This window comes from Hemicordylus capensis, chromosome 7 (genome assembly GCF_027244095.1).
Source record: "Hemicordylus capensis ecotype Gifberg chromosome 7, rHemCap1.1.pri, whole genome shotgun sequence".
Lineage (NCBI taxonomy): Eukaryota > Metazoa > Chordata > Lepidosauria > Squamata > Cordylidae > Hemicordylus > Hemicordylus capensis.
In genome coordinates this window covers 13,216,712-13,231,492 of record NC_069663.1, presented here as the reverse complement: position 1 = coordinate 13,231,492, position 14,781 = coordinate 13,216,712, and the positions used below count along the sequence as shown (strand labels likewise).

At 48.2% G+C, this 14,781-nt stretch overlaps 1 protein-coding gene across 8 annotated transcripts in view; it reads left to right on the top strand.

Moving 5' to 3' along the window:
- The window catches only part of PHACTR4 (phosphatase and actin regulator 4), a 121,502-nt gene that overhangs the window by 94,267 nt on the left and 12,454 nt on the right, over positions 1 to 14,781 (top strand). For all 8 annotated transcript variants that reach the window (XM_053267372.1, XM_053267374.1, XM_053267370.1 and 5 more), the window contains 4 exons: positions 71 to 235; positions 2,763 to 3,128; positions 11,068 to 11,638; positions 13,954 to 14,171. In XM_053267372.1, the coding sequence (XP_053123347.1) occupies positions 71 to 235; positions 2,763 to 3,128; positions 11,068 to 11,638; positions 13,954 to 14,171 (1,320 nt within the window). The remainder of the gene's footprint in view (positions 1 to 70; positions 236 to 2,762; positions 3,129 to 11,067; positions 11,639 to 13,953; positions 14,172 to 14,781) is intronic.

Genomic DNA, 14,781 nt, shown 5'->3' with positions numbered 1-14,781 from the left:
CAACTTGCTTTCCATGTCTCTGCTTTCCTTGATGCGTTTCTATTAACTTCCTCTCCTCAAACCCAAACAGATGGAGAGGATCTAGAAAAAGGCAGCCACACAACACTGAAGAACGGACACACAATCCCCATTGACTGTGCTGGGATTGTCAGCTTAACGCAGCTGGAGGAAGAGACCGGAAGGAGACTGAGCCTTAAGAAACCTGTTCCATCAGAGGAACCAAAGAGATTGCAAGGTGAGAGACAGAGTTGTGCGAGTGCTTGTGGCAGAAGGAGTGTGGGGGATGTCTAAACAACGCTTTCATTAACTGCCAGCTTCTCATTATGAAAGTACCAGTTTGGGGGCTCTTCTGTGGAGCACCCCCCACCCACAGACATTTCCTCATTTCAACACAAGCTCCAATGGCCTGGCCCCACCCATCCTGTTCTCACCGATGCGGTTTCCTCCTACCCATGCTAGGCTGATAAATGGCAGCCTTCGTCTTGTACTTGATTTTGGGAAATTGGCACACGCCTCCATGACTCCCCAGCCAAATTCTTCTACCTCCCCGTCTTCCCACAGTTCCATAGCTTGCTGCCGATCAGAAACTTGGGGAATGAATATGACTCACTGGGTGTCGGGTATAAGGGACTGAGAGCTATGAAGTTTCTTCTCTTGCTGAGCGCCACAGTCTCTTTGCAAAACTATTCAAAATTATGAATATGGCAAATATTTATAAACCGCTTTTCAACAAAGTTCCCGCAAAGCGGTTTACATACATATAAATAAATAAATAAAACGACTCCTTGTACCCAAAGGGCTCACAGTCTAAAAAAGAAACATAAGATAGACACCAGCAACAGCCCCTGGAGGGATGCTGTGCTGGGGATGGATTGGGCCAGTTGCTCTCCCCCTGCCCAATAAAGAGAATCACCACTTTTAAAAGGTGCCTTTTTGCTCAGTTAGCAGAGCAAATTCAGTGCTCTGAGTGGAGGAGTGAACTTCCAACATGTTGAAGCACTTCAAAGATTTATATCCCATCTTTCCTGCACGCCTCAAGGCAACTTACAAAATAAGTTCAAAATGGAACATGAAAGCTCTAAACATGCAGCATCAAAATGTACCAGACAAAACCACCACAAATCAGCAGCAATTAAGCTAATAAAATATTCAGCAACCATGAAGGATAGATGCATGACTGGAACCAGAAATAACTTGTTCCTCTATAGTGTGATTGCACCCATGCAGGAAACCATTATTCTGCTCTTTCCTATGACAGCTACACAAAGGCTGACTAGTTAGGAGGCTGAAGTTCTGATCCCATGTCATGGGTCCAGTCAGAACAGAAAACTGTGTCTGCAAGCCACAAGAGTCTGGGAGGGACTGCTGCCTTTGTCACCAAGCTCTGTTTCATTTGCCACAGTCCCTGGTGCTGCTGTTGCTATTTTTAAACTTGCCAAAACACCACGTTGCTTTTCCCGCCATCCCTACCTTCTGCGTGCCAAAGGTCTCTAGGTAGGGCTGGAACCTCTCCTGCCTGAAACCTTGGAGAGCCGCTCCCAGTCAGTGTAGACAGTACTCTGTAGATATGACAGTACCTCCATCTTATCTGGATTCAGTCTGTTTATCATCCCTCATCCAGCCCATCACCGTCTGCAGGCAGGCATTTAGGGAGGTTATGCATTCTCCTGATGACGATGGCGTGGAGAAAGAGATCTGGTGTCATCAGCATACTGATAGCACCCTGCACCAAATCTCCTGATGATCTCTCTTATAGCACCAGAGCTTTGCATAATGTTGTACTTTTCCCAGGCTGGTGGGGCCCTTTAAGAGAAATGGAGACTCTAGAGCCCCAGCACAAACTTGGAAGTTGCACACAGAGCACTGGGAACCTTCCTGGCGCTTTCCCCGTGGAGCTTTATGGGGGAAATGCTGGGGAGGGCTATGCTTTTCCATGCAGCATGCACACATCTTCTTGGGTGGTATAGGGGCTTGAGGGGGCTCCATTTCACTTAAAAAGCCCCACCAGTGCTGGCAAAGTCACCTTTAAGCAGTGCCAGGGGGCTGGGCAGAGTATTTTACTTGGGCTGATGTTCCGCACAGGCCTAACAGCCGCCACTGGCCACTGAGCCTTGCAGTGAAGAACAGTTCAGGCTGAGCCTGAACTGGGCAAAGTAAAGTCCTTCGGAAAACATCAGAGCCCCATTCAGCCACAAAACACACTGGGGCGCTTTGATCTCTCAGCCTAACGTACCTCACAGGGTTGTTGTGGGGATGAACATAACTATGTATGTAGCTCTGGGCTCTTTGGAGGAAGAGTGAGATATAACTGTTAAAAAGGAAAGGATGGCTATAAAGGATCTAGTAGATAATACCCTTGGCTGTCCTGTTCTGCGCCTTTTCCAGTTCTACAAATGTCGTCCTTAAAGATATGGTGACCAAAAATCAACCTATAGGATTCTCTGCCAACAGCCTGGCTGGCTTTAAGAGGGGTTTAGACAAATTCATGGAGAACGGGTCTATCAGTGGCTACTAGTCTGAGGGCTATAGGCCACCTCCAGCCTCAGAGGCAAGATGCCTCTCAATGACAGTTGCAGGGGAGTAACCGCAGAAGCGAAGGCATGTCTTCAGCTCTTGCCTGTGGGCTTCCCAGGGGCATCTTTTGGGCCACTGTGGGAAACAGGATGCTGGACTAGATGGGCCTTGGGCCTGATCCAGCAGGGTTGTTCTTATGTTCTTATGACATCACCATTGCCCTAAAATGTCACTGTGTTTCTTTGCAGGACCATCCAGCAGCCATCCTGGTTCAGAAGTGGAGCCTGCCCAGGAGTTCCATGTTCCCAAGCAGCCACTGCTTCCTCCCAAACGACCCTTGTCTTCCCAGGAGGCAGGCGAAGTGCAGGCTCGGGACCAGATCTCCGTCAGCAGCAATGCAAGGACTATGCCTTCCTCCCCTGCCGCGGCTACCACCAGCTTAGCCAAGGGGGCCCATTTCCCCACGGCTCCTTCCCCAGCCCCGAGGACTGTGCCTTCTACTCTCACCAACACCCACACTACTGCTACCACGAACACCACCCATGCAGCACCTGCCAAGCAGCCCCCTGTTCCACCCCCCAAGCCAGTGAATAGGAACAGCAACCCCTTAATAGGTGAGTGGCTCTCAGGGTGCAGGCCTTTCCTGAAGGTTTGCTTCAATCAATCCTAGTTCCATGTGGATGAGAGGAAGTCCTGAGGACCTTTTCAACTCCCGAGGTTGTTTTATCCATTCTCCACTTTGTATGTTGTTGTCACTGCTCTAACAAATATATATGCATTTTGCCAGTTGGATCAGAAGTGATGTCCACCCAGCTGCTGCTGCTATGGAGAAGGCCTCAGTTGCAGAAGTAGTCAACTCTAGAGCAACGTTCCCAACCTTGTGTCTCCAGATGTTGTTGGACTACAACTTCCATCATTCCCAGACACAATGGAGATGATGGGAGATGTAGTCTAACATCATCTGGGACCCGAGATTAGGAACATAGGAAGCTGCCTTATACCGAGTTAGAGCATTGGTCCATCTTGCTCAGTATTGTCTACACAGACTGGCAGCAGCTTCTCCAAAGTTATAGGCAGGAGTCTCTCTCAGCCCTACCTTGGAGATGCCAGGGGGGGAACATGGAACCTTCTGCTCATCCCAGAGCAGCTCCATCCCTTACATTTGAGGCTCCCAGTTTGGGAAATACTGCCCTAAGGGGAGTATATAATGGTATTCACATGTAATCTCCCATTCAAATGCAAACCTGGACAGATCCTGCTTAAGAAAAGGGAACAATTCATGCTTGCTACCACAAGACCAGCTCTTTCCCAGAGTTTGGGAAACACTTTTGTAGATTGTGGTTGGGGGTGATGGGAGTTGTAGTTCTGCAACAGCTGGAGAGCCAAGGTCACCTGTCTCTGCTCTAGAGTACTGATGGAATAGGTGGAAATAGGCTTCAGAGCATGTTTGTTCACAGGTGACTCAAAGTGCGTCAAGCATTAAAAACAAATACAACCACTTTCCTCTTGGACTCATCTTAATTCACAGTGAACCTTTGGCATGCTAAAGGCTATAATAGTAATTCACAAATGCTGCCGAGAGAGACTAAAAAGGATTCTTAGTAACACTTGTGAAAATATCCCACTTGCCAAGTTTATGAGCACATGGGTCGTTGCCCAGTGGTAGGTCACCTAGATATTTTAGGAGATATTCTCGAAGCCAAGTTTTAAGATGGCACTAAAGCTGTTAAGTTGGAACCAGTAAAGCCATTGTGGTTTGTAAAGGGCAAGAAGGACCCTAAAACCCTCTCGGGCCACATCGGGACTGAGGAGTCTCTTGGGGATTATGCCAGTCTTGCAGAAACAAGCCTGAATTGTCCCCTTTGCTAAGCAGGGGTTGCCTCGGTCTGCATTTCGATGGGAGACTACATGTGAGCACTGTAAGATATCCCCCTTGCACATTCTTGTTCCTTCTGCAGATGCTGGACTACAAATCCCACCATTGCTGACCATTGGCTACTGTGTCTGGGGATGATGGGAGCTGTAGTCCAAAAACAGCTGGAGGGCCAAGTTGTGCAGTCCTGCCTTAGGGGATGGGTCGATAGCTCAGTGGAAGAGCATCTGCTTTGCATGTAGAAGGTCCCAGGTTCACACCCTGGCAGCATCTCCACATAGGGCTGGGAAAGCCGCCTGCCTCAAACCTTGGAGAGCTGCTGCCGGTCTGAGTAGACAATCCTGAGCTACATGGACCAGTGGTCTGACTCAGTATAAGGCCACTTTCTATGTCCCTACGAATTGACTGCTATGTCTTTATCCCTCAGGACGTTTCTGTGAGACTCATGCCAGGCAGATTAAGATTTGCTATGAGTGGCTCAGTAAGGAATTGCTTGACTAACGAGCAGAAGGTTGCTGGTTCAAATCCCTGCTGGTATGTTTCCCAGACTATGGGAAACGCCTATATCAGGCAGCAGCTGAAGATGCTGAAAGGCATCATCTCATACTGCGCGGGAGGAGGCAATGGGAAACCCCTCCTGTATTCTGCCAAAGACAACCACAGGGCTGTGTGGTCGCCAGGCGTCGACACCGACTCGACGGCACACTCTGCCTTTATGAGCACGTGGATATGTAGAATGTTCGCAGCATAGCTTATTGCTCCCTGTGCGTGTTCCTGAGACAAGACAATGATGATGTTGCCTATGATGTGCCAGTTGTGTTTATGGCGCTTTACAGGCAGACAGTTCTCTGTCCCACTGGGCTCACAGCCTAACTGTATGATTGCATGATATCAGTATAGCACCCATACTGCAATGTGAATGGTCCGCATGGGACTTCCAGCTGATCTCCCACCACGGGCACTTTCTAGCTTTAGAGCTGTTACAGCAAGCCTTGAGAAATTTTCCTTGGATCTAGGAGCCAGCCACAACATTTAGGAGCCAGACTGCCCTTTCTTCCATCCTTGGGGTTTGCGACAAGATGGGGGTGACTCTATTCTTTCCTGGCATATCTAGATACCTTCAGTGGAGAGATTGCTCTGATCCCAATTTAGGAGCATGTTGCTCCTTTGAGGTAGGCTGCCACTGGTTGAAGGCTAATCTAAAGCCACTGATCAGACCTAGATGCGGCTTCAGCAACCTAGAGCTGTCTGGCTTGGGACTTACAGGCACTGTGTGGCTGGAGTCTACATCACGCAGCTCTAGACAACAGTGCTCTCTGCTCCATGAAGGGGACAAACTCCATGCCTTGCTTGCTCACTTACTACTCCTCTCAGTTGCATCTGTCTGGCTCAGGCAAGTGATGGGTTGATACAACCAGGGGGAAGAGCGAACAACCCATCCCCACCAGCATTCCCTGTAACAAGTTGTTGCAAAGGCCTTTGGCTGAGTATTATGGAGGCTATAGTCAATGTCATCTGGAAATCCCTGCTACGTGGGGCTCTGGTCCCCACCTTGCTTCCTCACTTCTCCTCTTGGTCACATCTGTCCATTGCCTGTCTTGGACCTCATGGTCAGCTGGAACCTGGGAATGGTCAAGCCCTGTGTTACAACTCCACTTCTAAAGCAAAGTCCTTTTTGTGGTTACTTTCCATATTGTCACGTGTAATACATGTACCCATTGTGTTTAAGCTTGATTGTATTACATTGTGTACTTATAAGCTTACTACCACCTTAAGTGGTGCAGCGGGGAAATGCTTGACTAACAAGCAGAAGGTTGCCTGTTCGAATCCCTGCTGGTACTATATTGGGCAGTAGCAATATAGGAAGATGCTGAAAGGTATCATCTCATACTGCTCTGGAGGAGGCAATGGTAAACCCCTCCTGTATTCTACCAAATAAAACCACAGGGCTCTGTGGGCACTAGGAGTCGAAATTGACTTGACAGCACACAAGGTTTTTAAAAGTTCAGATATATCCCTCCTGCCGCCCCATCCCCCTGTTACATGAAAAGGTGGACTGCCTGGATATTGATACTGTATTTACCCAAATAGAAGGTGACTCTGAATGTAAAACGATGCCTTAAAGATAGAGGCCAAGTACAAGTTTTACCTTTATTTACCCCAAAGAAAGAGGAGTCTGAATCTAAGATGACCCCACCTCCACATATTTAACAGGAAAGAACTGGGGTGGGGGTGGGGCCCATCTAGGTCAGGGGTTCCCAAGCTGTGGTACTCAAGATGCTGCTGGACTACAACTCCCATCTTCCCCAGCCACAATAAATTGTAGCTGGGGATGATGGGAGTTGTAGTTCAGCAACATCTGGAGTACTACCACTTGGGAACCTCTGATCTAGGCCTTACTAGCAGGTGCTATCACAGTTCTGCCTTTGCTTGGTGCAAGCATTTTTCCAGTTAAGTGTGGGAAATCTTCTGGTTGTTACAGCTACCTGCTGTGAAGCTCAAGCCAATGTTGTATTTTCTAGGGTGTGTCTTAAAGGTAAAGTGTGCCATCAAGTCGATTTCGACTCCTGGCGCCCACAGAGCCCTGTGGCTTTCTTTTGGTAGAATACAGGAGGGGTTGACCATTGCCACCTCCCACACAGTTTGAGATGATGCCTTTCAGCATCTTCCTATATCGCTGTTTCCTGATATAGTACCAGCTGGGATTCGAATCGGCAACCTTCTGCTTGTTAGTCAAGCATTTCTCCGCTGCTCCACTTGTGTCTTAGCTGAGCTTGAATAAACACAAACTAAACGGCTCACCTGGACCAATTGGAAATTAATGCTGCCGGAGGTGGGTGTTGTAGCCAAGAGCAGCAAGTTGCCATAAGCTTTAAGAAAGAAGGTCTCACCGCCCAGCAATGGGTGTAGGGTAGTGCCCCATGCCACCTGTTGTTTCCAGAGTGCGGGGAGAAGGAGTAGAAGAATGTAAGCAGATTTTGTTAGCCCGCACCTGTTCTTGCTCACCTGCTGTGATTTCACAGTGTGGCGGATTTCACAACTTTCCTCTGAACAATCAGGCGCCTCAGTGTGAAGTATAATATTCCTTTGTTTTTGGCAAACAAAGCAGTGACAGCAGGTAATTCTACACTGTCTAACCTGCAGGGCGATGCCATGAGATCCTGTCAGGGGAGGCACCAATGTAAAAGCAAGAGGAGAAAGCTGTCAGGGGAAGTGGCATTGCCGTAGAATTCCAGGGATGAGAATGGATTGGTCTGCCAAAGTTCAAACATGTAGGTGGGTGTCTTTAGATCTTGTTCCTAACATGGAGGAGGGAATGACCCAGGGGTTACAGAACGTGCTTGGAAGAAACCTAGACTCTTCTAGGCCATGATCATTCAGGGCTACATTGATATTGACAAGAGCCATATTAGAGAGCGATGATATTAGAGAGCTAGAGTAGCAAGTATGAATTGTTCCCTTTGCTAAGCAGGGTCTACCCTGGTTTGCATTTGAATGGGAGACTTCATGTGAATACCATAAGATATTCCCCTTAGGGGATGAAGCCACTCTGGGAAGAGCAAAAGATTTCAAGTTCCCTCCCTGGCAGCATCTCCAAGATAGGGCTGAGAGAGGTTCCTGCCTGCAGCCTTGGAGAAGTCACTGCCAGTCTGTGCAGACAATACTGAGCTAGATAGACCAATGGTCTGACTCGGTAGAAGGCAGCTTCCTATCTTCCTTTCTAACCTCGGAGAAGTGACACTAATTTTGCAACCATTAAGTGAGGGAATCCTTAGTTTTTTCTTAACTTTATATAGCAGCCAGCTGGTTCAGGGCTTTTATGTGAAATAATGGCCAGATTCTATTCTTGCTCAGTTGCTTGTATTCGGAGTATAGGAGTGCTCTGCAAGGCTTGTGTCTGAGGTTGGACCATTTCTGGTTTGGGCCATGCCATGAGAGGAGCTGGAGAATCCTCCAGGCAGTGTTCCCTGTAACCAGGATTCCCAGGTGTGGCTAACTACAACTCCCATCATCCCCAGTCAAAGGCCTTTGCAGCTGGGGATGATGGGATGATGGGAGTCAGCAACATCTGGGAATACTTGATACAGGGAATATTGCTCCAGAGTGATGCCTTTGTCAGCCAGAATTACTGTGAACCATGAGGAACTCTTGAAATGTGCAAAGAGAAGCTGGAAATTCTGGACAACTGGAGAAAATGCACCCATGTCTCTGCCTCCCAAAGTAAGCAAAAGTTTTGCCGTCCAGTTGGTGTCAACTCCTGACCACCACAGAACCATGTGGTTTTCTTTGGTATGTTTTCTCTTGCTGCTTCTTGTGGCCTGCCTCAGTACTGCACTTCTTGCCCTACCCTGGAAACATGGATTGCTTGTTCTTAGTGCAAGGCTCCTAAGAAGAGGAAGCAAACGGATTGACCTTCCCGGGTGTAACTGAAATAAAACACAGATGACTCAGCCCTCTTCAGAAGGAAATGTAGGGGAAGAGAAATGCTCACTGCAAGAAAAGAGGGAACTATTTTGTTGGCTCCCACAGGAAGTGGGGACATGACCCAGTGCTCCATGTCAATGTGGAAATTATGTGCACCATATTAGGGTGTGCGTATGTAACCGGCTAGGCTAGTCAGTGGGCATGGGCGTGTTGAGCAGCAGCCTACGCTTCTCCCCGAACCAGTTTGGCTGCCACAGGGCGGGACGCCTCACAATCTGCAAAATCTGGGTATAAATCCCAGTGCCATGGGAATCCCAACCACAGAGGCGGCAGGGTTGCTACGCCATGGAACTTTACTATTTGTCAATAGTAAAGGTTTGGCAACAAATCTTCCGTGCGAGAGCCATTTCCCACTGTGCAGTACTTCACTTTTCGGAGTTCTCTCTTCAGAGCTCTAGGAGGAAATCACTGAGAAGGGCTGTACTTCCCAGCACACCTTCCAAGATGGTGCCAGGGACTCAAGCAGGCTTAGTTTCCCTGAAAGAGGAGGGCAAGAGCACTGCATGGTGGGAACAGTCATCTCCTCATGGTGCCAGGAGGGCTGTGCAGAGTCTTCACCATTGTTTGGAGCTTTGCTCAGGCCCAATAAACAATTAGTCAGGGAGCCACAATTAGTGTTCATGGAGGCCACCACTGGTCCTTTCAGTGATGATGAAATCTTAATTTAGGGTCTGGAAGCATAGATCCATATAAAGAATTTGTCTGAATTGATGAAAAGATGCCTGCGGGGGTTGATGTGGCAGGTTCAGAAGAGAGGAAACCTGGTCTTGTGGTAGCAAGCATGAATTGTCCCCTTTGCTAAGTAGGGTCTGCCCTGCTTTGTATTTGAATGGGAGATTATATGTGTGTGAGCACTGTAAGATATTCCCCGCAGAGGATGGGGCCATTCTGGGAAGAGCACCTGCGTGCTTGCATGCAGAAGGTTCCAAGTTCCCTTCCCAGCATCTCCAAGATAGGGCTGAGAGAGACTCCTGTCTGCAACTTTGGATAAGCCGCCACTGGTCTGTGTAGACAATACTGAGCTAGATGGACCAAGGGTCTGACTCGGTAGAAGGCAGTTTCCTATGTTCCTAACAACATGAAACAGCAAATGTGCAAGAGCAGGCTTTTGTGTGTGTCCCCCCTGCCTTCCAGATTAATGTAGTGCTACTTTCTCTGTGATGAGGAATTCTGTGTAATCAAAAACCTTGCTTAAATTTACCATCTACAGAATCAGGTCTGAGAAGTTACCGTTTCCTATTTCAGTTGCATCCTTTTTGAAGGATACTTTAAACAACCTTTTGTGCTGACCTGCAAAGCCTCTCCTTGCTTTGTTCGCAATTGCCCCACGAGGCCTATTTAAACAAGGACCATGTGGGTCCCCAGAGCAAATTTTGCCCCCCAGATGCAAGTCCCACTGCTTGCTTGCCTGTCTTATGCTAATGTTCAGCGGAGACCGGGTAGACTTTTGACAGTCCGTGTGGAGGTGAAGAAAGGTACCTTCCCTGAGAGAAGCAGAAGGGAAGGCGTGGCTGATGACAGATGCTTATAGAACACCTGTCTTGATCTCAGGAACATTCTGGGGCCATTGGCAATATTGTGAAATCCTATGGAATGATGAGCAGAAATCCAGCTTCTGAATGTGAATGCCATCTCATTTCTCCTTTTTGCTGTATATCATTCTTTTTCCCAGTGGTGGGGGTGAGGGTGGGGCTGAGAAGGACTATTCCATAACATCTGGGAGTCCAACTCCAGCACTGGACTGCGGTATTTCTCTAATACTTAGCAGGGATTCCCAGCTGTTGTTGACTACAACTCCCAGAATCCCCAGCTGCAATGGCTTTTGCTTGGGGATTATGGGAGTTGTAGTCAACAACAGCTGGGAATCCCTGTTAGAGGGAACAGTGCTCTGTTGTTTCTGCTTCACATATTGTTTCTGCCAGTAGGCACTTGGGAAATTTCTTTCCACTGGATGAGTGTCTACATCAGGGCTGCACAACAATTTCAGTCCTCCTGCAGATTTTGGACTACAGCTCCCTATTACAGCTCCCTACAGCTTGACTATTGGCTGCTTTGGCTGGGGATGCTCCTGCCTGTAACCTTGGAGAAACTACTGCCAGTCTGGGTAGACAAAACTGAGCTAGATGAACTGATGATTTAAGGCAGCTTCCTATGTTCCTCTGACCAAAAGTAATTGGCTTTTTTTCCTCCCCCAGCTGAATTGTCTCAAGCTATCAACAGTGGCACAGCTCTGTCAAAACCTTCTCCACCTCTGCCTCCCAAGAGGGGCATCCCACTGAATGTGTCCTCATCTCTTGAATCTGCTGCTCCTCCCAAGAATCCTCCCGACTGGTTGATGCCATCATCTCATCGCCCTTCCTCAGTACCAGCGCACATGATGCCGCCTCACCTGCCGCCTTCTCCTTCACCCCCTCTGCCCTCTCACATCCCCCCAGAGCCCCCACATGTCCCCCTGTCTGCTTCCACCCATGGGGCAGAACCCCCGCTTTCCCCAGAACTGCGGATGGAGACCCATCCAGAAGGACCCTCCGTGCAGGACATGGCCAAGAGGATGGCCGAGCAAGGCTTTGGAGAGCCTCGGCTGCCCCCGCTCCCCCTCCACATCCGCATCCAGCAGGCCCTGACGAGCCCCTTGCCAGCAACTCCGCCTGCCGACGGGTCACACAGGGCTCACTCGCTGCTCTTTGAGAACGAAGAGTCCTACGGAGAGAACAGCACAGGGGGCAGAGCAACGTCACTGCCGGTCACCATTGAGCTGCTGAAAGTGTGAGTCACTGTGGAATTGCTGTTGCTAAGCTGTCCTGTTCTGTGATTTCACAATAAATATCTCTTTCCTGTAGCATCACCTATGGAAAGCTAATTCAGGCTTAAATCAGTCTCTCTGTCAAACTATCAAATGTGTATGCCACCCCAAGCCTCAGTCTTTGGACAGCTCACAACAACATAAAAAGCTAGAACACAGAACTAAAAACCTTACAACAGTTTAAAACCACAATTAAACTAAAAAGCTTGGGTGAAAAAGTAAGTCAGAGATGGAAAGGTTCTCATCTTGACAGGGAGTGCATTCTGGAGTGTCTGGGCAGCAACAGAGAAGGCCCACCCAGACCAGGCTAGTGGCAGCTGCAGACGGACCTCCCTGGATGATCTCAGTGGGCGATGGGGCTCATGGCGAAGAAGATGTTAAATTGTTTTGCTCTCCACACATTATAAAGAGTACTGTTTCTCAGGCTGGTGATATGTGAACATCAGATGCTCTAATGTAGTAACATACTGCCTAGATCAGGGGGTTCCAACCTTTGTAAACAAGTGTACCCCTTATGTTGCAAACCTTCAGCTGAAGTACCCCATAGAGATATTGTGGATAGTGTTTGTGTGTGTGTGTTTTATGAATGAGACTGGCTTGCATCCAGACTATTACTCATTAATACTCCCATTGGCATTAATGGGACCCTATTAATTTCAGTGGGAAAACTGAAAAATTTCTGAAGCCTGCTAAATTTCTGAAGCCTGTCAGTCAGGCTGAGGGGAGGAGTACACTGAGCTTAGCATGTAGCCAGTCAATCAGGAGCAGGGGAGGAGAGTCTTCGCCCTCTTCCCTCCCCTCCTGCAGCAGACATATAATCCAAATGGGTAGATCTCATGCCCCTGAGTTGTGTGTAAGGCATTGGTTAATGGGATGGGGCCATAGTTCAGTGGCAGAGCTTCTGCCTTGCATGCAGAAGGTCCCAGATTGAGTCTCTGGCAGCATCTCCAGGTAAGGCTGAGAAAGACTCCTGCATGAAACCTTGGAGAGCTGCTGCCAGGCACTACAGACAATATTGAGCTAGATGGACCACAGGCTGGACTCGGTACCAGGCAATGGTGTTCCTATGTTCTTGTGTGCTTAAACAGTACCAGTGGTGCAATGTGTACAGCCCTATTGGTGAGCGTCACTCAAAATAAAGAGAAATTCTCACTAGTGCTGTGGTTAATAGGAGCTAAGATGTTACCTACTCTGCCCTGTGAAATAATTGCATCCGAAGGCGTTCCTAGTGGGTGGCCCGTGGGGCATGGACTTCCAGTGGCGGGCTCAGAGTCCCAGATCTCGTCGGCCATCTCCCTCCTCCGTGGCCTCTTCCAGATAGGAAGTGCAGCAGTGGAACTCCTGGCCTCACCTCCCTCGCTGCTGCTCCTGCCTTCATAGGTGTTGTATTACAATATTAGAGACTTTAAAAAGCATATGTGGTAATTCCTGGTGGGGAGGGTATGACTGAGTTTAATTATCAAAAGTGGGGCTCTGGATAGTTTCTGTACCTAGCTAGCAGCACCCCCGTTTGCATCACCATATGGGGGTGAGTCTGTGTCAAATAGATGTAGCTAGCTCCAGGGGTGTAGCTATAATTGAGTTGGTGGATTCAGAGAACCTGGGTCCCCCAGCTCAACTCCTTCCTATTTTCTTCATTATCTTCCTCACGCCAAGGGGCCACCAGGGAGAGGGGCGAAGTGAGGGCATCCACTCTTGCCATCGGCCATGGATGGCCACCTACACTGTGTACCCCTCTGCTCACTGAGCAAAGAGGCACGGTTTAAAAGTGGAGATTCTCTTTCAGCTCAGACAAACACAAGAAGTCTCTCTTGGTGGTTGTTTTTTAAAACCCACCGATAGATAATGCTAGGACTTCTATATTGTAGATTCCCTGTTAACTGGGCAAAGAGGCACTTTTTAAAAGTGGTGATTATCTTTATCTTATTTATTTATTATTTCTCTGTGTAAACCGCTTTGGGAACTTTTGTTGAAAAGCAGTATATAAATATTCATTGTATTTGTCATATTTGTACATTACCTCTATGGAAGGTGGTGGTAAAGGGATGATATTTTGTGCAAATGTTTTGATGCCAGGAAACGAAGCCTGAAATCCTGGCTTTGATGTCCTTTCCAGGCATGGAAATGCTAGTTTTAGGAACATGGGATTCACTCACCTAGCCCTGCTTGGTCAGTACTCTGTGAAGTTAGTAAGTTTGATACCTACACAAGCTCTATAAATGCTTTGAATGTTTAATAACAACAACAACAACAACAAAACTGTGTGCCTTTTTGTTAGTCCAGACGATGATGAGCAGGAGGAAGAAGACGACCTGGAGGAGGTGCACCATTCCAGTTCCCGTGTTTACATTGGAGAGGCCCCATCAGTTACAGTCATTCCTAGGCTAATACTCCAGACCGTGGAGGATGACGAAGAGGGGCCGAGCGACTCGGACTCTGAAGGACCCATTCCATATAAGGAAGAGAATGATGAAGATGAAGACGAAAGCCATAACAGTAAGGCTCCCATCTTGGGACTCAATCCAGCCCATTGAGGTGCTATATCAATTAACCTGGCAGGGACAGAAAGGGTTTAAGAGCCCTGCTGGATCAGAACAAAGTTTTGTTCTTACCCCACCCCCACCCCCCACAAAGACCAACCAGATGTCTCTGAGGAGTCTGCAAGCAGGGCATGTAGGCCATAGCCCCGTCCCTCCTGTGGCCCCCTAACCCTGCAACTGGTGTTCAGAGGTAATTGAATACCAGTTGCCTTTTAACATGATGGTTGGGATCATAGGAAGCTGCCTCTCGCAAGGGTAAAGTCTCTCGCAAGTCCCTCTAAAATTGCAGTATAATAAAGCATGATCCACATCCTCTATGGCCTGTGCATCACACGGACAGTAGTGTTCAGAGTAAGGAACCCTACCGTATCTACCATATAGAACCGCGGAGGGTAATACATCAAAGTGGGACAGCACAAATGCTCTACGGTACTTAGGAATGGTTAGAGCTTGACAGTAATCAGCTGGCTTGGTACTGAAGGAAAGTCCCCATGTCTTGAATCATTTTGGGACCCTGTTCATCTCCTGTTGCCATTCCATATCTAATATTCTTTGCTTTACAGCCT